Here is a 24,998-nt window from a genome sequence, read left to right on the forward strand (position 1 = left end):
CGAAGTGGCGTCAACTCGAAAGACTTGCACCAGGCAAACCAGGAGTGTTGGTCTCAGGTGCAATTTCTTTTCCTTACAGGACCCTTTTGGTTGTCATCCATGACACCCCTAGAACACAGCAGTATGTCAATATCCTACACCCTGTTATGTTTTCTTTCATGTCAAGCCATCCTGGACTTTCATTTCAGCAAGATAATGTCTGCTCACACATGGCAAGAATTTCTACTGCATGACTTCATGCTCGCTAAACCCAGCCTTGACCAGAAAGGTTGCTGGATATCTTCCTAACTGAGAATGTCTGGAGCATTCTGAGAAATGCCCTCTGACCATCTTGGGATTTTGGCAACATAGCATGCCAGAATTTGGCACACATCCTTCAGAAGGACATTCAACAACTCTGTTGATAGCTGCTTGCATAAGGACCAGAAGTGGAATGATGCATTATTGACTTGCTCAATTTGTGAAGCTCTTTCTCTTGAGTAAATCATCTGATGTTTCTGAAACTATGATCCTTTTTTGTCTGTACATGTACATCACATCTACTGACTTCTGTCCCATTCAGATAATTCTTTTGTGGCATGGTTGTTTCCTTTTTGTTTTTTTTTGAGAGGTGCGATGGAGGTGACATTGAAGCTGGTCCCAGGCACTTTCTATTGGGCACAGATGTGGCAATCTTGCTGGCCAAGGGTGTTCCTGATGTAGATGAGCATTGTCTGTTGAAACATGGCATCATGATGATGTCACATGAAAGATAACTCTTGAGGAATTAGGATGTCTGTGGTGTACAAATGTGCTGTCAGAGTTCTCTCAGTCAGTACCAACTGTCACTTGAAGTGATAGCCGATGACTTCCCACACTATGACTCCATGAATAAAACCATTGTGCCTTTCCTAAACATAGAAATAACAGGACATCTTCCCAGGTTGCTGAAATACTCAGGAACAATGGTCATCTGGGGTGCTGCAGAACCAAGATTCATTGCTGAATTCAATGTGATGCCATTCATCAGCATTCCATACCTCCTGGTCATGGTAACACTCCAAATGCAGCCACTTGTGTTGTGAAATCAGTCCACATATGGAGTGGTAAATCTCTAGTCTGGCTGCTGACAGTGGTGCAGATGACACAGAATAATGCAGGGAATCAATTATTTGTTGTCATATGACGTGCACAGATGTGGTATACAGTTTGGTAATCCTCCCTTGTGACAGTCAGATGTAATCGAATGACACATTGATGACAAGTATCCCTGGTCTCATATTCCCATGCTGTCCAACACTAGATCACTGTCACATCTGAATGCTCAGCAAATGTGGAGAGTGGCAAATGTGGAGAGTGCATGATTTGACCAGTTGGCCAAATGGAGACATATAATGAGGCTTTTTTTCATATGATGTCAGATCTTAATATCACTGTCTCACATGAATGCATTGCATCTCCATGTCCTTCTTAGTGAACACACAACATCTGACACCATTTGTGCCCCTTACATATCCTAAAAGACCTGGAACAACACTAAACATGAAAAATGCTAATGCACTCTATTGTCTTTCTATCTGTGACAGAGAATTTACATACCCAGTGATGGTGTGTATGTGAATGGAGTTACATTGAATCCAACTTTGTGTTCTGGCTGCTTCACTTTTTTTGTCAGGTGATGTAATTGAACAATTTCAATTTTTTTTGTCCATCCATGTGAGGCAAAATAACTTATGATGTAAATCTACCTGAGAAATTGGTAGTTTGAAAATAACACTTAACTTTAATATTAAAAAGATTTATGATCCATTTGTCATTTGGATGATGCAAAAAACAACGTATTTTATTACTAAAATCAATTAAAGGAGTATGAACAATAAAAATACATAATTAAAAAAAAATTTCAACACTAAAGTAATGGATATTTGTTCACCAGTTGCTATGATGCAAACATTGGAACTTTTGCTATCATACTGTTGCCAAAGTATTTAATTGCAGAACAGATGGATGTACAGACTGCCTTAATAAATGGTAAAGTTTTCACAGAAATTTACGTGAGGCATTTTCCAAGATACAAAGATGGAACAAGTAGAGTTTGTAAGTAATTTGAGGCATTATATGGTTTGAGAGAAAATCATCAAGCATGATATAATTCTTTGGATTAGTTTATAAATGCCCTAATATGGTTATTGCCTATATGTACTGGTAGCTGCAAATGATGTAAGCTATAAAACTGGTTTGGTTCAAGACTGAGATGTCACATTCAAGGTCATTTTCAAAGGCACTGATGAGGCTAAGGCAAAAATGCCCTCAACAGGTCTCGAAGCTAGGAACTCTAGATCCAAACTAAAGCAGAGGGGTGAGCCAGAACGTCTGTAGTAATATTATTCATACGCTACATTTATTTTGATAGATTGCTTGTTAGATACAGGGTGGAAATTATTGAACTATATGAAAAAAATGTAAATTAGTTGCAAACTATGGCATCACACACTTTATTCAATATGTAAACATCACTACAGATATTTGGATTTAGGTTACGACATGTTCGATATGCCTGTCATCATTGGTGATGATGTGGCGCAGATGAATAGCAAAATTCTGCATGACCCACTGAAGTGTCAGAACACCGATGGTGTCAATGACCTCCTGAATGGCTGTTTTCAGCTAATTAATGGTTTTGAGGTTATTACTGTACACCTTATCTTGAATACAGCTGCACAAAAAGGAGTCACATGTGTTCACATATGGAGAATATGCGGCCAATCAAGGCCCATGCCAGTGGCCTCTGGGTACCCCAGAGCCAGAATGCGGTCCCCAGAGAACTCCTCCAGGACATCAGACACTCTCCTGCTTCAATGGGGTCGAGCTTCAGAGTTCCGTCTTGTATGAGTCATATCTTGTCAAAATCAAGGTCACTTTGGGTAATGGGAATGAAATCATCTTCCAAAACCTTCACATACTGTTTGGTAGTCACCGTGCCATCAAGGAATATCGCACTGATTATTCCGTGACTGGACACTGAACACCACACAGTCAACCATTGAGGGTGAAGAGACTTCTTAATTGTAAAATGTGGATTCTCAGTCCCCCAAATGTGCCAATTTTGCTTATTGACAAACCTGTCCAAACGCAAATGGCCGACAACGACAAGACGTGTCTGCATGCACATAATTCCCATTGCGACCTGCAGCCAAATGTGCAGTTTGAACATCCTAACACAAACACTTCAGAAGTTATGACAATTTCATTTCATATAGTTCAATATGTGTCACCCTGTGTGTATACCATAGCGTTTTTAAAAAATATTGTACAAGTATGTCTAAATTATTTAATGGGTAAACTATTTTTTTATGCAGTGCAGTAATACAATCTGAATGAAGAGGTTGAAAAATCAGCCAACTAATTGCAAACCAAAGGTTTATTAGCCATTGACCTAGGTTTCGATATTTAAAAAAATATCTTCTTCAAAAGGAATGGATCTTGTTACATCACTCCTCCTGAAGAAGATATTTTTAGAAATGCCAAAACTTAGGCCAAGGGCTAATAAACAGATTTACACAGATGTTGTTTTGCAGCCATGTTTAAGATTTTGCAATCTGAGTGAATTACAGGAGACAGAAATTTATATAAAATGAAATTATTGTTTCAGTTGTGGAACACCTGTCATAGACCAGACTTGGTTGTGCCAACCTGTAAGAAGACATTAGCAGATCTTAAGCTAGATTATGTTGATCTTTATCTTGTACACTGGCCATTTTCATACAAGGTGAGTTTATAAATAAAACAATAATACCTAATAAACAAATGGAAGCTATGATTATCTTAGCAGATCGTTCTTAATTTAAATTAATTCCTAGGAGATCTCATAAAGCATAGCCATGTGTCATTCTAAATATCTGCAACTATGAAGTAAAAGTTTGATTTAGAAATAACAGGCACATTTGTAAAAAGATAATACAAAATGAAAGCTATTTTTTAAGGATCTGTTTACTTTAAAATATCAGCAATCTATTCAGTACCAGTGTTCATCTCCTAATGTAAGCTGCTAAATACCTATCTCAAAATATTAGTTTATCTACAGCAACCAACAAGGGATCCAAAACCAAAATGTAACTTAAGAACCATAGACTGAGAATATAAAATTAGTTTATCTATAGCAACCAACATGGGATCTAAAACCAAAATGTAACTTAAGACCCATAGACTGAGACTGCATTACAGTAGTGATTGTGCATGGCAAGATTTCAAATCGTCCGTAGTATGTTTCTAGGGTTACATTGCACCAGCTGTCTATGTGCAGGTCACATAATTACAATAAATTATGGACTGGTGATTTGTGTGCACAAGGCTGAATCCTGGTAGTGTCACAGATGTGTGCTATTGGCTTCAGGTGATGCATATTTAGTGGCCAAGACATAAAAGTGATTTCTGTAACATGCTCTTCAAACCACTGTAGCACAATTCTGGCCTTGTTAAACAGCTAGTTATCCTTCACCATTGGGGAAGACATAAAGAATGAAGGGATGCAGGTGATCTGTAACAATGATCATGTAGTCCAGAGCTACCAGGCTGTCTTTGATTAACACCACAGGTCACTTGGAAGCACTAATGAAGTCCCCCAAACAGTAATACTGTCCCTTCTGACCTGCAACCATGGTGATATACATGTCTCCACTAGCCATTCATCTGGATGACAGAATATCTAGGTACAACCAAGTTTCACTGTCCTTCAACACCTTCCCATAGGTGATCATGACAGGATCACAGGATTTCTGACCAGTTGAGATGATTCTTCTCAGGTGCTGAGCTATAGTAATCTGCCCTTTGTCAAAATTGCATACATCAGTGAATTTCCCCCATTTACAACTGTATTATTGCTAGGATTGTCCTAAATTTGTCTCTGCTCCACTTACATATGTTTCTTAATGTATTACCAAGTGGCATTTAACCTCATAGCAGGCAATATCATAATATTTTGGCTCATCACCGTATATCTCTCTATGCTGTAAATTTCTCTATCACCACATAATCATTAAGAAGTTTCTAGAATATCTTTTCTCTCGCTGTTCCACGGATGCTTTGGCAGACACTTTACAAGTTGTACAACAGATTATGGATGACTTCTTCAACAGCTCTGTCTGAGTGGTATATGTCTCAGCTAGTCAATATTTATTGTGTCATATGAAAGGGCTTTTAGTGATATATTGCATTTTATTGAGGGAACTATTGCTCTATTTATGTAAATAGATGGAAATGAGAATATTTGTAGGTTTTGTAAGATTTTTGCACTAGTTTCTTTGTTTTTTATTCAGAATAATCCTAATGCCTTTTTTTGCAATACATAAATTATTTTTGTACTGCTGGAGTACACAGAAAGTTCTCATTGGCATAATGTGAAAACTGTTTCGTAATAAACAGTGCTTAATTTACAGCAGAAATTTCTGTATGTTGTCCCACTTGAAGCTTAATGCCTAATATAATTCCCAAATATTTTTCAAGGATAAATTTTTCCAGTTTTTATCATCCATAGATATATCTATGGGCTTATCCTTTTCTGTATTAGTGATGACAATGGACTTTCTTCTGTTTTACTTTTATTGGTAACTAAGTTTTTATGAACCATTACACTATATTATTAGTTGAAATAAATCTGCTATTTCAGGTTTTTATGAATTTTCTTCTATAGTTACTGGTGTCAGATCAACAGCATAGAGTATTTTTGTTCCTTCTGACTACCTTCAATATTGTTTTGAAAGAGTCTGAACAAAAGTGAGCAAAGTACTGATTCCTGGGATAATGGCACATCATAATTACTGACAGTAATTTCAGATGTGTTTCAAATTCTTTCAGAAAGATCAGGAAGTTTATTATCCCAGCTAGCGATGAATGTTAGTGGGTTGTATGAGGTGAACAGTTCACCCAAGCTGTGTTACTTCCAAACCTTAACAGTGTGCAGATTGCTTAGAAATAGACAGCTGTTCAAACAATGAACATAATATTGTTCCACAGTGCAATATGGTTGCTGCTAAAATTATAAATTTATCAGTTAAGGAGTCACCTTTGATCCAATGCATCATTTACAATAAATTTTGTATCATAGAGGTATAAAAATGTCAGAGGATGATATTTGTTAGAACTTTAGCACCGTAAAATACTAGTGTAAAGACTATAGCTGTTTCACTAAGCATCAGCTGTCTATAGCTATATTGTCATGTCAGTGGTGGTTTGTTCACCACTACAGACAAACAAAGAATTTTGGCCTTTGCTAATTCATTGGAAGCATTTGAACTGGACTCTGATCTACCTCATGACAATGAAACACAACAGATTCACCACCGGGTCTTCAACATTTCCATTCTTTCTTGAAATGACCCCTCTTAAGTTCTTGCTCCACTCCTCTTTTAAATCAAAGTTAGCATTGATTAGTTCTTCTGACTACAAATAAACTCCACATCTTAGCATTGGATAAAGTCATTACAATTCCTGTAGGGAGTAGAGTGCAAGATCTGTAATGATTTTTGCTCTCTTGGTAATGTTTTATGAATGAATGAATATCTAAATCCACATCTATGTCATACTCCGCAAGCAACCTAGGTGGCAGGAGTAAAATACAGGGAGCGAAAGGCTATTTACAATTTATACAGAAACCAGATGGCAGTTAAAAGAGTAGAGGGGCGTGAAAGGGAAGCAACGGTTGTGAAGGGAGTGAGACAGAGTTGTAGCCTAGCCCCAATGTTATTCAATCCATATACTGAGCAAGCAGTAAAGGAAACAAAAGAACAATTTGGAGCAGGAATTAAAATCCATGGAGAAGAAATAAAAACTTTGAGGTTTGCCGATGATATTGTAATTCTATCAGAGACAGCAAAGGACCTGGAAGAGCAGTTGAACAGAATGGACAGTGTCTTGAAAGGAGTATATGAGATGAACATCAACAAAACCAAAACAAGGATAATGGAATGTAGTCGAATGGAGTCAGGTGATGTTGAGGGGATTAGATTAGGAAATGAGACACTTAAAGTAGTAGATGAGTTTTGCTATTTGGGGAGCAAAATAACTGATGATGGTCAAAGCAGAGAGGATATAAAATGTAGACTGGGTACGGTAAGGAATGCATTTCTGAATAAGAGAAATTTGTTAACATCGAGTATAGATTTAAGTGTCAAGAAATAATTTATGTAAGTATTTGTATGGAGTGTAGCCATGTATGGAAGTGAGACATGGATAATAAATAGTTTAGACATGAAGAGAATAGAAGCTTTCGAAATCTGGTGCTACAGATGAATGCAGAAGATTAGATGGGTAGATCACGTAAGTAAATTGAGGAGAAGAGGTAATTGTGGCACAACTTGACTAAAAGGAGGGACTGGTTGGTAGGACATGCCCTGAGGCATCAAGGGATCACCAATTTAGTATTGGAGGGTATTGTGGAGGATGAAAACAGTAGAGATAGACCAAGAGATGAATACGCTAAGCAGATTCAGAAGGATGTAGGTTGCAGTAGTTACTTAGAGATGAAGAAGCTTGCACAGGAGAGAGTAGCACAGAGAGCTGCATCAAACCAGTCTCTGGACTGAAGACCACAACAACAACACACTGATTTTACATAAGACTAAGACCCCTTACAGGTTTTACTTAGATTGGTTGACAAAGTTTTACTTTCAAAGTCACTGAACACTTCTCTCATTGCTCTCCTTACACTCATTTTCTCTTCATTCAGTTCTTGTTTGTCAGCGAGGTTTTTGTTCTCTTGACTCTGAGACGAAGTTGTCTTCATTTATGTAGCAGTTTTCTAACATGGCTATGAAACCATGATGTGTCTTTTACATCACTTTGTTCTTCACATCTTTGCCCTCATCAACAAATATTTGATGCTGACTGCTCAGATACTTTGAAATTTGTATCCTGTCACCCTTTCTAGGCAAAAATATCTTCCTACCTATCTTAACATTCTTTGTAAGATGCATTGTCATAGATGCTATCACACCCTTATAATCACTGATATCTTCACCTATGTTAAAGAATTGGATAAGTTTAGGTCTTTATGTTGCCAGGAGGTTTAAGATGTCACCTTTATGAGCTGGTTCTCTAACTATAAGCTCAAAGTAATTTTTGGACAACAAATCCAGAAAAATATCACATGAATCCCTGTTGCTTGCACCAGTTTTGATAGCATGGCACTTCCAATCTGACAAGTTGAAGTCACCCCTTATTACAATGGCATGATCAGGAAAATTGTGTACAATACTCTGCAAGTTCTGTCTGAAGTGCTCTACCACTAGAGCTCCTGACGCAGGTGGTCTATAAAAGCATCTGATTACCATTTTTGACTGATCTTTGATACTTAACTTCACCCATATTAATTCACAAATGAAATCCGTGATAACGTCGGTAGATTTTATCGAATTCTTTAGTGCAATAAACACGCCAGGACCCCTGGTGACTACCCAATCATTATGATAAATATTCCAGTCTGAACTTAGGATTTCACTGTTATTAACATCCTGTCTCAAGAAACTTTCTGTTCCTAACACTATCTGTGCATTATAGACTTCAGTAAGTGATACCAATTCTGGGACCTTTCCTTGGATGCTCCAGCAGTTTACTAAAATCATATCAACCTTTTCTATCTCTGATCTGTGAAGATGAATATTCTCTGTGGACACTGTGGCTAATTTATCAGACCAATCATCTTTGATCCCAAGGGTGGGTTCCTCTAACCTAAAAAAGCCCCATAAGTACGTCACATGTGCTCTGCTACCCTAGTAGCTGCTTCCTGCGTGTAGTGCATGCCTGATCTATTAAGGGGAACCCTAGAATTCTGCACCTGATAGTGGAGGTTCAAAAATTCGCATCTGATAATGTTGCAGAGTTGTCTGAGCCTCTAGTTTTGACGTTCCACTCTGCTCCTAACCAGAGGTCTGTGATCAACTCTGGGTGTGATGTTAAAAATAGACTGCTTAGCCCACATGTGATGCTAGTTGCCTTCTCCAAATCAGACATATGTTGAAAGGAGCCAAGGATGCCCTCAGAACCCAAGCGGCAGGCACCATTTGTGCCAATACGTGTGACTACATGGAGCCGGCTGCACTCAATGTGCTTGATAGCCACCAGCAGGCCTCCTCTACACCACAGATGAGACCCCACTGTTAAACATACCAGATGCACACTGACATTCTTTACTACCTCACCTGCTATTTCTGTGAGGGTCTCCATCACTCGCCTAACGTTGGAGGTCCCAGTGAGCTCTGCACTTGTCCAGACTGGATAGGAAAATTGGCCACTGGCCCAACAGGCTTGGAGTTATCACCAACACTGGGAAGCACCTCATATCTGTTGCATAGGCATAAGGAGCCAGCTGCATTACCTGATCTCTCTTTCGCCTTCTGCCAGTGACTTAAGAACTTATCACTGTCTGCCATCTACTCTCAAATGAGGACAGACTGGTCAGATGTTGTACATCAGAAGATGCAGCAACACCCAGGTAACCAGGAGATTCCAATGACACCAAAGGTGTCGCAGGTCTCATCACCAGCATCCCAATGTTGCTGCAATTTTGAGCATTAGCCGAAAGCATGTCAACAGTAGCCAATACAGCTTCCAGCTGTTTACAGACAGCAGCCAATATTCCTTGTGTCTGTTCTCAACAAGCACAGTCCCTAGCCATATCATAGAGTGTAAAAAATTGATATAAGGTCTCAAATGGCCCTACTGAGTTTGGAATGAATGTAAAATATATTAAGGAGAATAAAGGAACACTAAAAGTTGCTCTGCAGCTTTTTCACTATATCTTGAGATATAAAGCTCTTAAACAGCAATAAATTTCTGTACTGAAGTGAATATATCCACACTTACCTGTTACGAGAAACTATGCTTACCAAAAGCTACTGCATGAGATAAGCAAGCATACTGGAATGAACTGATCTAAACTGCATGCTGTGTACCAGCACAAGAATTAAACTTAATGGCATGGCATAGAGCTTCTGGTGGTGGGAAAATTACACTAGGAAACCACCTTGAACAAAGGTATGCATCAAGATTTATGCACCAAGATTTATAGTTCAGTTCTTTGCAGAAAAAAAGACAGAAACTAAACTAAATTACTGTGTACTGCTGCTGCTCCTACTGCTGCTGGCATGTCCACTCAGCTTGGCATCTGCCAATACATAAGGTATCTTATGGTAAATTAATGGGGGAGCAGGACTGGGAAGGAAATGAACCAACTAACAGGTGTGGACTGCAGTTTTTATGATACTGAAAATCTATAAGAAGAGATCTTAATAGGAAACACAAGTGAGAAAAGACAATGAAGGAGAGGAATGCACAGAGTGCATATGACCATCTCACATTTAGTGAAATTTAGCTAATATGTATATGGTTGCACACTGTTAAAAATGGTTGAGTGTCAAACTGATAGCATACCAACTTAAAATTTTGAAATCATTATACGTGAAAGAATCAAAATGGAACTGTATATGCACATGATGTGTTAAATTTTCATGTGTGTGTAAGATGTGAGCCTGTTTTGTTTTTCTTGTTGTAGAAGTCTGTGTATGAGTCATAGTTGAAATATTACCTATTAGCTGCTAATTTCCAAATATCCTTCAGTGAACCACTCTGACAGCTTGTTCAAAATGGAAATTAAAGAGAAGAATGATGGGCACATACTGAGAGAGCCCAGCACCAAAGAACTGATTTAGGAAATATGACTAATAATGGATGTTAACTGCTGCTCTCTTTATTTCTTCCTGTATTGTATGTGAGCCTGTGTGTGCATACACATACTTGCTATTGATTTGGACTTACTTTCAATTAGTGTATGGCATTTTTTATCTGCTTATTATTTGAATGAATTTAGAATAAAACTTGGAAAGTAGGAGAGAAGTACTAACAGAATTGAAGTCTTGAGAATTGCTTACAACACAGCCAGTAAGAGAATTGCTCCTGAAAGCCAAGGTTCATGACTCGAATTCCAATTCAGAAGATAGTTTTAATTTGTCTGGAAGTTTCAAAACTGCTTGCTTATTACCTATGTGTAATTAGATCATATGTTTCTTAAAATATTAAAAATTACTATATTTCTTATGAAACTTTGTGACTATTTACTTACACTGCTGTTTATGGTATAAATTCTGGACTATTACCCAATATTTTTTTGTGTATTCAGTAAGAGACAATTACTTTACATGTTCCTTTATAGATAGATAATTCTACTACTTCCTTCACTTAGAAGAAAAGAAAGCAAATGAAATGAAATAGAAAAACCCACCAACAGTTTACAAGTTCAGCACAACCGATAAATGATAAATGTGGCAGTCTTTGTTAATGACTTATTTGTTCTGAACAAGAGGAGGAAAGAGTATGGACTATCCAGGGCCTAAGTGGGGAGGGTCTCAGGATTTGGATAAACAGTGCCACAGCTTCACAGGACAAGAGGGAGATCTGAAATGAAATGGCAGAGAGGCTAGATAATGCATCAGGGGTAAAGGAAGGCAATACTTTTAGCCTTGGAAATTTATCAGCTCAGACTCATGTTATGAAAATGTTGTGAAGGTATCAGAATCAGAAAAGGGCACAACACTGCTTGCATCACCAGTATAGGAAGTTTCCTCTAAGCAGTCCAAACAAAGATTGACATAATAAAGAGCTGTCTTTATGCCCATAGATTTACCCTGACCCATTTGTACATCTTGATCCAATCATTTCTCTCTCTAATTAAATTCTTTCTAAAAACAATAACCCTTTCTTGAATATTTCATCTTTTGCCTGCTTAATAAAAAGTATTTTTTCAATATTTACCATACTAATAATTCTTTCCATTCTATATCTTCTTTGACTTTATTTATTGCCATGTGATATAATTTGAGTTTGGTAAGCGAAGATGACTATTTTTATAAAATTATGAAACAGATTAGCTGGCAAATACTTACTTCAGGATGTGATTTGGTAGTGCCAGCAGTAATGTATCATAATTTTATCATAAATCACTTTTGATACAGATGACTCTTTTTGGTAGTATATTAACTTTAGTAACCAAATTCTATTATCTTAACAGGAAGGGGATGATTTTTACCCCTCAGAGAATGGTATTGCAATTACTACTGACATTGACTATCTGGATACATGGAAACAAATGGAAGAGTGTGTTAATTTAGGACTAGCAAAAAGCATTGGTGTATCCAACTTCAACAGTAAGCAGCTCAGCAGATTGCTTGAAGCAGCTACCATCAAGCCAGTTACAAATCAGGTAACGAAATACAAATATTTTAATAAGCTTTTGTTTAGTGCAGAAAGTAAGACAGGTCTTCTTATTTCCTTACCTTGTTTTAATTATGGAGTAGTTATTCCAAGGAGAAATTCTTGATGGCTGTAAGATGGTTCATGAAGTCTTAAAACAGCTGCTCAGGCAGAACTTGCTTATACAATACAATAAAACTCTTATAATGGGTATTTTTGAAATACAAGTAATGTTTTAGTCGCAGTCTCTTGCTTATTGTAGATCCATATGGTTTGGTATATATATGGGATGATACCACATGGAGGTAATACTTTATTACACTCGAATGATACACAGTGAGAAGGAATGTCTGCTTAATTTGAAACCATAGAGTGCACTGTCACTGGACAGTCTACACCAAATATAGTTGGTTGTGAAGCCAGGTCATTTCTCAGTGGGGTTACACAATATGGTTTTCTGACAGAGGCTCCCCCACCCTTGTGTAGAACGCTGGTGGAAGGTGATGGCCACGATATGGTGATGGTGTATGAAGTTGATATCTGTGTGCTATGCAGTTGGGTCAATGTGCCATGAGTATCAAATGAGATGGTGTCTGAGCTTTGTGTGCTGAGGGTGTGGTGAGGTGGGGTCTCATTGCGCAGCATTAAGGTGGCAATCTTCCAGGTATATCGAAGGTTGCTGAGTCCAACCACAGTGGGACTCTTGTGGCGAGTTATTTAGCAGGGGCATTGTGGTAAGGCAAAGGGGGTAATCTTAGTGGTCCTCCATTATGGTGTCAGAATGGTGTGATGTTCTGGGAATGGTGACTGTGGGGAAACTATCAGGAGAAGCCATGAAATGATGGCTGCTGTGTCAATGCCATTGGACAGTTAGTAAGAATGCACGAAGTGCTGGCTGATGAAACCATTTCCAGGGTTGCATTCAGGATGTTGACCTTTGATGATCAGGAACTTGTCAAGCAGTTTAATGCTTAGGTTTCCAGGTTGGAAGTCTTTGGTGTCGATCTGTACTACATAATCAGTGACCACCACAGAGTGTCCAGACACACTGCCATCAGTGGATGGATCATCCTGAGGCATCCAGGCAGGTTTCAGATGGTATACAGATGCTGTGCTGGGCCTTCCATTCAGGAGTATTTTGATCATATGTGTATCATGTTTTAGAACCTTGTATAGACATGTATAAGGAAGCTGTAAAGCAAGCCAAATTGTATCATCACAAAGCATGGCACAAGTGCAGTCAGTGACTCCCTCATGCATGAAAACTTTAGGAGTGTAGTGAGGTTGTTGAGGTGGTATCTTGAGCCTTGCAATGTGTTTTCTTTCACCCTAGTAAAGAGTGTGGGAAGTTGAGTTGTTTCTGCCATCAGTACCTGTGGAATGGATTTTGGTGATAAGGGCAATGGCTCACTAAATCTGTGAGGGAGACATAATAGCGATTTTTTATTTTTTATATATATATATAAATGTGTGAGACCATGGCTTTGTGGTGAGTGCTGTAGGGGTTCACTGAACAGAGCAGATTAAAATTATGTACCTTGGTTGGTGATTATGGACACTGGACACCCATATCTGTAAATCCAGGTGTCAATGAAGGCTCTAGTTGTTGATTCCACTGACATGTATCGGAGAGAGGTGGCTTCTACCTTTGCATTACTCAGTTGATGATTGAACAGGTGTTCCAATAACCCTCAGATTTAGAGAGGGATCCCACCAGATCAAGGTGCATGTGTTGGGGCAGTCCTTTTGGTATTGTAAACTGTCCAGTGGGTGCTGCTCCACTTTGCTTTTTTGATATGGTATGAATGTGCATGTCCACTCCTTGCAACCATTCTTGATGTTCGACCATACAAAACAATTTGTAACAAATTGTGTCATTGAGCAAATGCCAGGGTGTGACAAGTTTTGCAGCTGGTCAAAAATGATCTTATGAAATAACTGAAGTACTAAGGGGTGAGTTTGAGTTTGTAACATCACTCAGTATCTGTCTTGTGTCTGATGTCAGGTTGTGTTCAGTTCTGAGATCAATAGTGTATCATTGAGGAGGTGTTGAAGCTCTTTGTCCTGCTGTTGTGCTTCTGCAAAATCATCATAATCGATTTGTGTGAAAATGGTGTTGATTCATGAAAGATAATCAATGACAATGTTGTCTGCACCTTTCAGATGGCCTACACGTGTTACAAATTGTGCAGTATAATTGAGGTGGCTGTAGCATCTGGGGCTCGAGTCTGTTGATGGGTTATGGATTGAGTCTGCTAGTGTTTGGTGGTCTGTATACATGATTAGTCCTCTACCTTCCACATTTTAAAATTGACAGATTGCCTCATACATCTCTCCTTGGTGGATCATTTGCTTTGAGAAGGAGTCAGTTTTTTTTCAAAAAATGTCTGAGTAGTTGTTGTAGGCCCACCACTTCCTATTGGAGACAGGGCAACAAGAGTACAGGATGATGGCATCACCATCAAAGCGAATGGAAACTTGATAAACAACAAGCCAGAAGTCGAAAACATTTTGAATAATCATTTTTTAAATGTTGTAGAGAAAATAGGATCTAAATGTTCATTAGAAGAAGCAAGCCAGTTAATGGAAGAGGCCTTACCCACACCATTTGATACAATTGAAATTCCACCCACCTCACCTTCTGAAATTAGGAAGGTAATAAACTCTCTCAAGAATAAAAGCTCACATGGAATTGATGGCATTTCCAGCAGGATAATAAAAGTTTGTTCCCAAGAAATAAGTGGGATTCTTTGCCACATATGTAATAGCTCTCTGAAGCAGGGTATTTTCTTAGATAGACTGAAGTATGCCATTGTTAAACCACTGCATAAAAAAGGGGATACGTCTGATGTCAACAACTACCGCCCACTCTCTCTTCTGACTGCCTTATCCAAAGTTCTTGAAAAAGTAATGTACTGTAGAGTAGCTTCACACCTTTGTAAAAATAAAGTTTTAACAAAATGTCAGTTTGGTTTCCAGAAGGGTTTTTCAACAGAAAATGCTATATATACTTTCACTAATGAAACATTAAATGCTCTGAGTAACTGGAAGTCACCCATTGGGATTTTTTGTGACATATCAAAGGATTTTGATTGTGTAAATCATGGAATACTTCTAGATAAGCTCAAATACTGTGGTGTGAATGGGACAGTGCTCAAATGGTTCAAATCAATCCTAACTGGAAGAGTGCAGAAAGTTGGAATAAACAGTTCACATAATTTGCAAAAAACTGATGATTTCTCAAACTGGGGAACAATCAAGAATGGGGTGCCACAAGATTCGGTCTTGGTTCCTCTGCTGTTCTTAATATATATTAATGACTTGCCATTTTATATCCACGAAGATGCAATTCTGGTACTTTTTGCCAATGATACAAGTATAGCTATCACACCCGACAGACAAGAATTAACTGGTGAAATTGTAAATGATGTTTTTCAGAAAATCATTAAGTGGTTCTCTGCAAATGGGCTCTCATTAAACTTTGACAAAACACAGTATATACAGTTCCACACAGTAAATGGAATGACACCATTAATAAATATAGACTTCAATCAGAAATCAGTAGCTAAGGTAGAATATTCAAAATTTCTTGGTGTATGCATTGATGAGGGGTTGAACTGGAAAAAACATACTGAGGATCTGCTGAAACGTTTCAGTTCAGCTACTTATGCTATTAGGGTCATTGCAAATTTGGGCAATATACATCTGGGTAAATTAGATTACCACGCCTATTTTCATTCTCTGCTTTTGTATGGCATTTTATTCTGGGGTAACTCATCATTGAGTAAAAGAGTGTTCATTGCACAAAAGCCTGTAATCAGAATAATTGCTGGAGCTTATTCAAGATCATCCTGCAGACACTTATTCAAAGAGCTAGAGATCTTCATTGTAGCCTCACAATATATATATATATATAATGGAAGGAAACATACCACGTGGGAAAAATTATATATAAAAACAAAGATGAGGTGACTTACCGAACAAAAGCGCTGGCAGGTCGATAGACACACAAACAAACACAAACATACACACAAATTTCAAGCTTTCGCAACAAACTGTTGCCTCATCAGGAAAGAGGGAAGGAGAGCGAAAGATGAAAGGATGTGGGTTTTAAGGGAGAGGGTAAGGAGTCATTCCAATTCCGGGAGCGGAAAGACTTACCTTAGGGGGGAAAAAAGTAAAAAAGGATGGGTATACACTCGCACACACACACATATCCATCCACACATATACAGACACAAGCAGACAAGCAGACAAGCAGACGTCTGCTTGTGTCTGTATATGTGTGGATGGATATGTGTGTGTGTGCGAGTGTATACCCGTCCTTTTTTCCTTTTTTCCCCCCTAAGGTAAGTCTTTCCACTCCCGGGATTGGAATGACTCCTTACCCTCTCTGTTAAAACCCACATCCTTTCATCTTTCCCTCTCCTTCCCTCTTTCCTGATGAGGCAACAGTCTGTTGCGAAAGCTTGAATTTTGTGTGTATGTTTGTGTTTGTTTGTGTGTCTTTCGACCTGCCAGCACTTTCATTTGGTAAGTTGCATCATCTTGGTTTTTTTAAATAAATAAATAATATATATATATATATATATATATATATAGAGGAAAACATTCCATGCGGGAAAAATATATTTAAAAACAAAGATGATGTGACTTACCATAAGAAAGCGCTGGCAGGTCAATAGAAACACAAACAGACACATACATACACACAAAATTCTAGCTTTCGCAACCAACAGTTGCTTCATCAGGAAAGAGGGAAGGAGAGGGAAAGACGAAAGGATGTAGGTTTTAAAGGAGAGGGTAAGGAGTCATTCCAATCCCGGGAGCGGAAAGACTTACCTTAGGGGGAAAAAAGGACGGGTATACACTCGCACACACACACACATATCCATCCACACATATACAGACACAAGCAGACATATTAAAAGGCAATGAGTTTGGGCAGAGATGTCAGTCGAGGCAGAAGTGCAGAGGCAAAGATGTTGTTGAATGACAGGTGAGGTATGAGTGGCGGCAACTTGAAATTAGCGGAGATTGAGGCCTGGTGGATAACGGGAAGAGAGGATATATTGAAGAGCAAGTTCCCATCTCTGGAGTTCAGATAGGTTGGTGTTAGTGGGAAGTATCCAGATAACCCGGACGGTGTAACAATGTACCAAGATGTGCTGGCCGTGCACCAAGGCATGTTTAGCCACAGGGTGATCCTCATTACCATCAAACACTGTCTGCCTGTGTCCATTCACATGAATGGACAGTTTGTTGCTGGTCATTCCCACATAGAATGCGTCACAGTGTAGGCAGGTCAGTTGGTAAATCACGTGGGTGCTTTCACACGTGGCTCTGCCTTTGATCGTGTACACCTTCCGGGTTACAGGACATTCTTCCGGCGGACAAGGGTTCCACGACTGTGGTACTTGATCGTCGGGAGTATGTGGCTGAGGGACTGCGTCAGCTTTCAGACAACACCACATACAAAGTTTGCCAAGGTAATCCCATTCCTGATGTCCAGGCGGAGCTTCAAGGAATCCTCAGAACCTTAGGCCCCCTGCAAAACCTTTCACCTGACTCCATCAACCTCCTAACCTCACCGACACCCCGCACCCCTACCTTCTACCTTCTTCCTAAAATTCACAAACTCATTCATCCCGGCTGCCCCATTGTAGCTAGTTACCAAGCCCCCACAGAACGTATCTCTGCCTACGTAGATCAACACCTTCAACCCATTACATGCAGTCTCCCATCCTTCATCAGAGACACCAACCACTTTCTTGAACGCCTGGAATCCTTACCCAATCTGTTACCCCCGGAAACGATCCTTGTAACCATTGATGCCACTTCCTTATACACAAGTATCCTGCACATCCAGGGCCTTGCTGCGATGGAGCACTTCCTTTCACGCTGATCACCTGCCACCATACCTAAAACCTCTTTCCTCATTACCTTAGCCACCTTCATCCTGACCCACAACTTCTTCACTTTTGAAGGCCAGACATACCAACAATTAAAGGGAACAGCCATGGGTGCCAGGATGGCCCCCTTGTACGCCAACCTATTCATGGGTCGCTTAGAGGAAGCCTTCTTGGTTACCCAGGCCTGCCAACCCAAAGTTTGGTACAGATTTATTGATGACATCTTCATGATCTGGACTCACAGTGAAGAAGAACTCCAGAATTTCCTTTCCAACCTCAACTCCTTTGGTTCCATCAGATTCACCTGGTCCTACTCCAAATCCCATGCCACTTTCCTTGATGTTGACCTCCACCTGTCCAATGGCCAGCTTCACACGTCCGTCCACATGAAACCCACCAACAAGCAACAGTACCTCCATTGTGACAGCTGCCACCCATTCCACATCAAACGGTCCCTTCCCTACAGCCTAGGTCTTCGTGGCAAACGAATCTGCTCCAGTCCGGAATCCCTGAACCATTACACCAACAACCTGACAACAGCTTTCGCATCCCGCAACTACCCTCCCGACCTGGTACAGAAGCAAATAACCAGAGCCACTTCCTCATCCCCTCAAATCCAGAATCCCCCACAGAGGAACCACAAAAGTGCCCCACTTGTGACAGGATAATTTCCGGGACTGGACCAGACTCTGAATGTGGCTCTCCAGCAGGGATACAACTTCCTCAAGTCCTGCCCTGAAATGAGATCCATCCTTCATGAAATCCTCCCCACTCCACCAAGAGTGTCTTTCCGCCATCCACCTAACCTCCGTGACCTCTTAGTTCATCCCTATGAAATCCCCAAACTTTCTTCCCTACCCTCTGGCTCCTACCCTTGTAAGCGCCCCCGGTGTAAAACCTGTCCCATGCACCCTCCCACCAGCACCTACTCCAGTCCTGTAACCCGGAAGGTGTACACGATCAAAGGCAGAGCCACGTGTGAAAGCACCCACGTGATTTACCAACTGACCTGCCTACACTGTGATGCATTCTATGTGGGAATGACCAGCAACGAACTGTCCATTCGCATGAATGGACACAGGCAGACAGTGTTTGTTGGTAATGAGGATCACCCTGTGGCTAAACATGCCTTGGTGCACGGCCAGCACATCTTGGCACAGTGTTACACCGTCCGGGTTATCTGGATACTTCCCACTAACACCAACCTATCTGAACTCCGGAGATGGGAACTTGCTCTTTAATATATCCTCTCTTCCCGTTATCCACCAGGCCTCAATCTCCGCTAATTTCAAGTTGCTGCCACTCATACCTCACCTGTCATTCAACAACATCTTTGCCTCTGCACTTCCGCCTCGACTGACATCTCTGCCCAAACTCTTTGCCTTTTGCCTTTTAATATGTCTGCTTGTGTCTGTATATGTGTGGATGGATATGTGTGTGTGTGTGTGCGAGTGTATACCCATCCTTTTTTCCCCCTAAGGTAAGTCTTTCCGCTCCCGGGATTGGAATGTCTCCTTACCCTCTCCCTTAAAACCCACTTCCTTTCGTCTTTCCCTCTCCTTCCCCCTTTCCTGATGAGGCAACAGTTTGTTGCAAAAGCTTGAATTTTGTGTGTATGTATGTGTCTGTTTGTGTTTCTATCGCCCTGCCAGCGCTTTCGTATGGTAAGTCACATCATCTCTGTTTTTAAATATATTTTTCCCGCGTGGAATGTTTCCCTCTATTTTATATATATATATAGAGTGGTCATGTAATATTTATATTTTGTCTAATGTAATATCTTGTATAGACACATTTTATTAACCTGACATATTCCACATCATTACGAAGTGTCGTATTCATGATCCTTGGAACGAGTACTAATCTAATGTAATCTGGAGCACCTTGACACTCTCAAACTGACTCTCACACTCTTTTATGGTTAACTGTACTTGCAGAAGTGAATGTGCTGGTGTCGTTGCCTGGGTAAGACAGTCTTTTAACTGATCAAAGGCTTTTTGCATGTCGGTGACCCACATCACCTTGTGTTTAGCTTTAGTGTTTTTTCCTTTTATGGCCTCTGTGAATGGTGACTGAATAGTGTCTGCCTGTGAGAGTTGGTGCTGGTAGAAGTTGATCATCTCTAGTAATCAATGTCATGCTGTGGTGAGGTCTTCAGACATTTTTTTTGAATTACTAGTCATTATTCTGCTATTGAGGCATAGGGACTCCAGCTGGGTCTCAAAGTAAAGAAACTGGTTTTGTTGCATTTCAGTGAATGAGTTCAAAAAGTCAAGTAGATGGTTCCACAACTTCATGCCCAGTGTTGGGTTGAATCAGTGTGCCACTGGACAGATCCAGTAGGAGCAAGAAATGCTGGACAAAATTGGCAACAAGTACCAGTTTGCTGATACCTGTGATCAGAAAGTTCCACATGACCATTATTCTGAACTCCTGATCCAATATGCAGGGTAGAGCCACAAACAGGTATTGCTGAGTTCTTTGCTGCACAGAGCTATATAACAGTGTCATTGTGTCCTGTGATGAGGCAGGTTGGAGGCAACACACTTACATCAGAGCCACAAATAACTAAATATTATTGCTGTCTGAGATGATCCAGGATACAGAGCCTCCATTGGTGAAGTGTGTGGTAGTCTGTTGTTACTTAAGGTGAGCTGATGTGAATGATAATCATGACCTTGTGCACCTACTGTGGGGCACACTACTCCTTTGGGTGGTCACAGGGTGGACGGCAGTTGCATGTGACCTTGCTGAACTGTGTGTGGTACCAACAGCAACATGGGATGGCAATCTTGGGGGAGACCAATTATCATTAATTTGTTTCGTTGACTCAGCTGTGTGGAGACCATGATGTCAGAGTCGGCAGCAGTCATGTGTGCTTGCCACAGGAGGCATAGCACACTGGAGCTGGTGTTCTAGTCATGTGCAGTGTGTTGTTGTCGAGTAAGCTGATACATTGTTGATGCTGAGTAACAGCAAAAATTCTACCTGCTAATTTAAGTCTGTAATCCAATGGTTCCCACTCATTGCTAATTATGGCGAGCTGCACTTGATCTGGATGTTTAGCTATCCACAATGTCCACAGCATATGATTGGGCATAAATTGAGAGCTGATTAATATTTGTAACTGGTGCCATTGTTGGGACAGGGTTCTGTTTGTTAGTTGTTCATTATAGAACACTTGTTGCAGTTGTTCTTCTGGTTTGATTGATTGATTTTTTTATTAATCCATGTAACAATTTACATTGTGTGGGTTTCGTCAGCAAAATCATATACAATACAATATATTTACAATTAATACACATAAAATTAATATTTACACGCATTTTTAAAGTATCTTACATTAGTTTTACATCCTTGAGTAATTTTCTTATAGTACTGTACAATTCTAGATTTCATATTATAATTATTTCCTCATGTATTACAATGCAGGCTACTTTAATTATGCTACATGTTTTAATTCAGATAGTCCATTACTGTGTAATAACTTTTATTTAATAAAAAATTTTTTAGTTTTGTTTTGAACTGACCAATTGTGTCAATATCTTTTATATTTTGGGGTAATTTATTATATAATTGAACGGCATTGTACAACAACCTCTGCTGAGTTTATTTTTCCTCTCTAGATGCAGATTGTATTGGTTTCTAGTTTCATAGCTGTGTACTAAAGAATTTTTAACATAGCAGTCAATGTTTTTTTTTTTTTACATACATAATACTTTGAAAAATGTATTCACAGGGGGCAGTTAGGATTTCCAGCTTTTGGAAATGTTCAAGGCAGTGAGCCCTACTGCCACTCCTGGTTATTATACAAATTGCTCTTTTCTGTAATTTGAAAACTTTTAGAATATTTTTACTGTTGACTCCCCAAAATATTATTCCATAGGTAATAAGAGAGTGGATATAAGAAAAATATACAGATCTGATGCATGTAGTATCACACACTGCAGTCAGAATTGTAAGAGCATAGCATACTATAGCGATTCTGTTAGTAAGTATTTTAATATGTTCTTCCCACTTCAACTGACTATCAAAATGCATACCAAGAAATTTTGTGTAGTCTACATATTCTATAGTTTCATCATTTAACTTAAAGTTGTTATAGTGTGGTTTTTTGCAGACATAGAAGTTAACAACATTTGTTTTTAAAAAAATTTATTATTAGTTTATTATTGAATGCCCACTCATGTAACTGTTTAGTGTTTGTTCGGCTTTTTCTTTCAGTGCATCTGGTGATTTGTCACTGATTAGAACATTTGAGTCATCTGCAAACAATATTATTTGTCCATGCTTGATGCTCTGTGGGAAGTCTTTTATGTAAATGAGGAATAGTATTGGGCCAAGGACACTACCCTGTGGGACACCTATATTTACATAATTTGGGTTTGAGGTATACTTTACAATATAGTTTGAGCAACTTGAAATATGTGAGATTTCAGTTGTCTGTCTTCTATTTTTTAGATATGACTGGAACCACTTTTTCACAAGTCCCCGTATTCCCAGTTCATCTAACTTATTTAAAAATATGTTGTGGTCTGCTGTATCAAACGCTTTAGCTAGATCAAGAAATATGCCTGTTGTGTAGTTCCCTTTATCTAATGCTTCTAGAATGTGTTTTGTGAGGTGTGCTGTTGCTGATTCTGTGCTTTTCCCTGATTGAAATCCAAACTGGTCAACAGACAGTAAGTTGTATTTATTTAAATAGTTCATTAGCCTATCTTTCATAATAGTTTCTAATATTTTTTCAGAGCGTGAGAGTAGAGAAATTGGCCTATAATTTTCAATTTTTCCTGCATCACCTTTTTTGAAGAGAGGTAGTAATTTAGCATATTTTAAATAGTCTGGAAAGTAGCCCTGCTTGAAAGGTTGATTTATAATATCAACTAAAGGTGCAAGTAGGCTCTTGATACAGTCCTTAATTATAAAAATGGGGACTTCATCCAGACCAGCTGAGTTTTTGTTTTTCAGTTTGCTGACTGCTTTGTAGACTTCCTCCTGTGTTGTAGGGAATAACACCATTGAGTATGATGCACCATTATTTGGCTTTTTGACATAGGGCGCTGTTAGAAAATTTTCCTGTAATATTATACCTATGCTAATAAAATAATCATTTATATAGTTTCCCAAATATATTGGGTCTTTTATTAGAGTCCCTTCCTCTTTGATTTTCAAGTTTGACAGATTCATTTTCCTGGTACCAGTTTCCTGCTTTACAATATTCCATACTGCCTTATTTTTGTTTTCAGCAGAGAGCACCAGTTTGGAGTTATGAGATCTCTTTGCTGCAAGCAATATTTTCCTATATGTTTTCCCGTATCTTTTATAAAACAGTGAGAAAGCAGGATTAGTTTGGCTGTGTTTAATGGAGCTCAGGTACTTTAGTGTTTCAGGAGATTTTTTGATGCCTTTTGTGACCCACTTGTTTCTTCCTGCTGTTGATAATGGACATAACACATTAGGAAATGTTTCTTCAAAATTTAATGTAAACAATGTCATGAAACTTTTTGAATTTTTCATTTGCATCCACCTCTGAATATACTGAGTCCCATGTTTGTCCAGCTATCTGTTTGGCAAACTCATATCTATTTTGTTTAGAAAAAATTCGTCTGTAAATATGCATTTTCTTTGTTTCTTCTGGAGCCACTTTTATATTAATGATTTGACCTGAGTGATCAGATAATCCTAGCTCAGCTACCAGCACCTCACAGTTTTCTTTGCCTAAATCTGTTAATACCCGATCAACAGCTGTCTTTGAGTATTTTGTTATTCTTGTTGCACTGTTAACCATTGGAACTAGATTGAAACGTTGAGGAAGACTTAGTAATGAGTCCCATGTAGCATCAGGATTCAGTTTATCTACATTTAAGTCTCCACATATGAGAATGTGGGTCTTCGGTTGGTTGGTTGGTTTGGGGAAGGAGACCAGACAGGGTGGTCATCGGTCTCATCGGATTAGGGAAGGATGGGGAAGGAAGTCGGCCATGCCCTTTCAGAGGAACCATCCCGGCATTTGCCTGGAGTGATTTAGGGAAATCACGGAAAACCTAAATCAGGATGGCCGGACACGGGGTTGAACCGTCGTCCTCCCGAATGCAAGTCCAGTGTCTAACCACTGCGCCACCTTGCTCGGTGTGGGTCTTTGGAGTGGATATCTTGTAAAGAACATGATTAAGTTTGGAGAAAAAGATGTTGTGTCCTGTAAAAGTGTTGTAGAGGTGCTGATTTTGCTGTAGAGTATTTATTATCTGCTAGTAGTGCAAAACTGATGTTTCTTATCATGTGTGCTTATACATCCAAGTGGCTGACAAGCATGAAAAGTTTTGCAGCATCCCCAGTGAAATCATGGATGGTGAGGATGCTGTGTGTTATGACAAACCTCATGGAGAGCTGACTGGAACGAAATGGCAGTAGCTTGGGGTGAGCACTAAATTGGTTTTTAGGCAATCTCTGCGGGTGATTATGCCAAAAGCCATGGGAGGATTGGCAGTGGTAATGTAGGTCTGTGCCACCATGATTAAAAGTGTGGTCAGACTGTGCATCTGCATGGGTGGCTGTGTAAGCACAGTAATGAAAATTACTACACATGAGGGTGAAGAGTCATCATTCATAGTGCGTGATTACGGGTACAATTGGACTGACACTAGTGGGTCAGAATGGACCATTTGCAAAACAGGGGTGGATGCTAATTCACACAGTAAGTTGGTCATAGGATGCCACTGTTCAATGTTATTGGCAATTGTTGGTGCACTGCATGGATGACTGTCCGTATCACTTTTCAAGATACACTTTTTCAGAGGGTTTGTTCCAAAACACTGTATACCCTGGCACTGCACTTGTTGGTGCAATTTGCAAATTTTGACACACAAT

The 24,998-nt window shown here is 39.4% G+C and overlaps 1 protein-coding gene across 1 annotated transcript in view; it reads left to right on the forward strand.

The window, feature by feature from the left end:
- The window catches only part of LOC124545194 (aldo-keto reductase family 1 member B1-like), a 72,990-nt gene that overhangs the window by 27,151 nt on the left and 20,841 nt on the right, over positions 1-24,998 (forward strand). Inside the window, exons 3-4 of the mRNA XM_047124059.1 lie at positions 3,632-3,748; positions 12,038-12,229. Coding sequence (XP_046980015.1) covers positions 3,632-3,748; positions 12,038-12,229 — 309 coding nt within the window. The remainder of the gene's footprint in view (positions 1-3,631; positions 3,749-12,037; positions 12,230-24,998) is intronic.

This window comes from Schistocerca americana, chromosome 8 (assembly GCF_021461395.2).
Source record: "Schistocerca americana isolate TAMUIC-IGC-003095 chromosome 8, iqSchAmer2.1, whole genome shotgun sequence".
In the NCBI taxonomy this organism is placed as follows: Eukaryota; Metazoa; Arthropoda; class Insecta; order Orthoptera; family Acrididae; genus Schistocerca; species Schistocerca americana.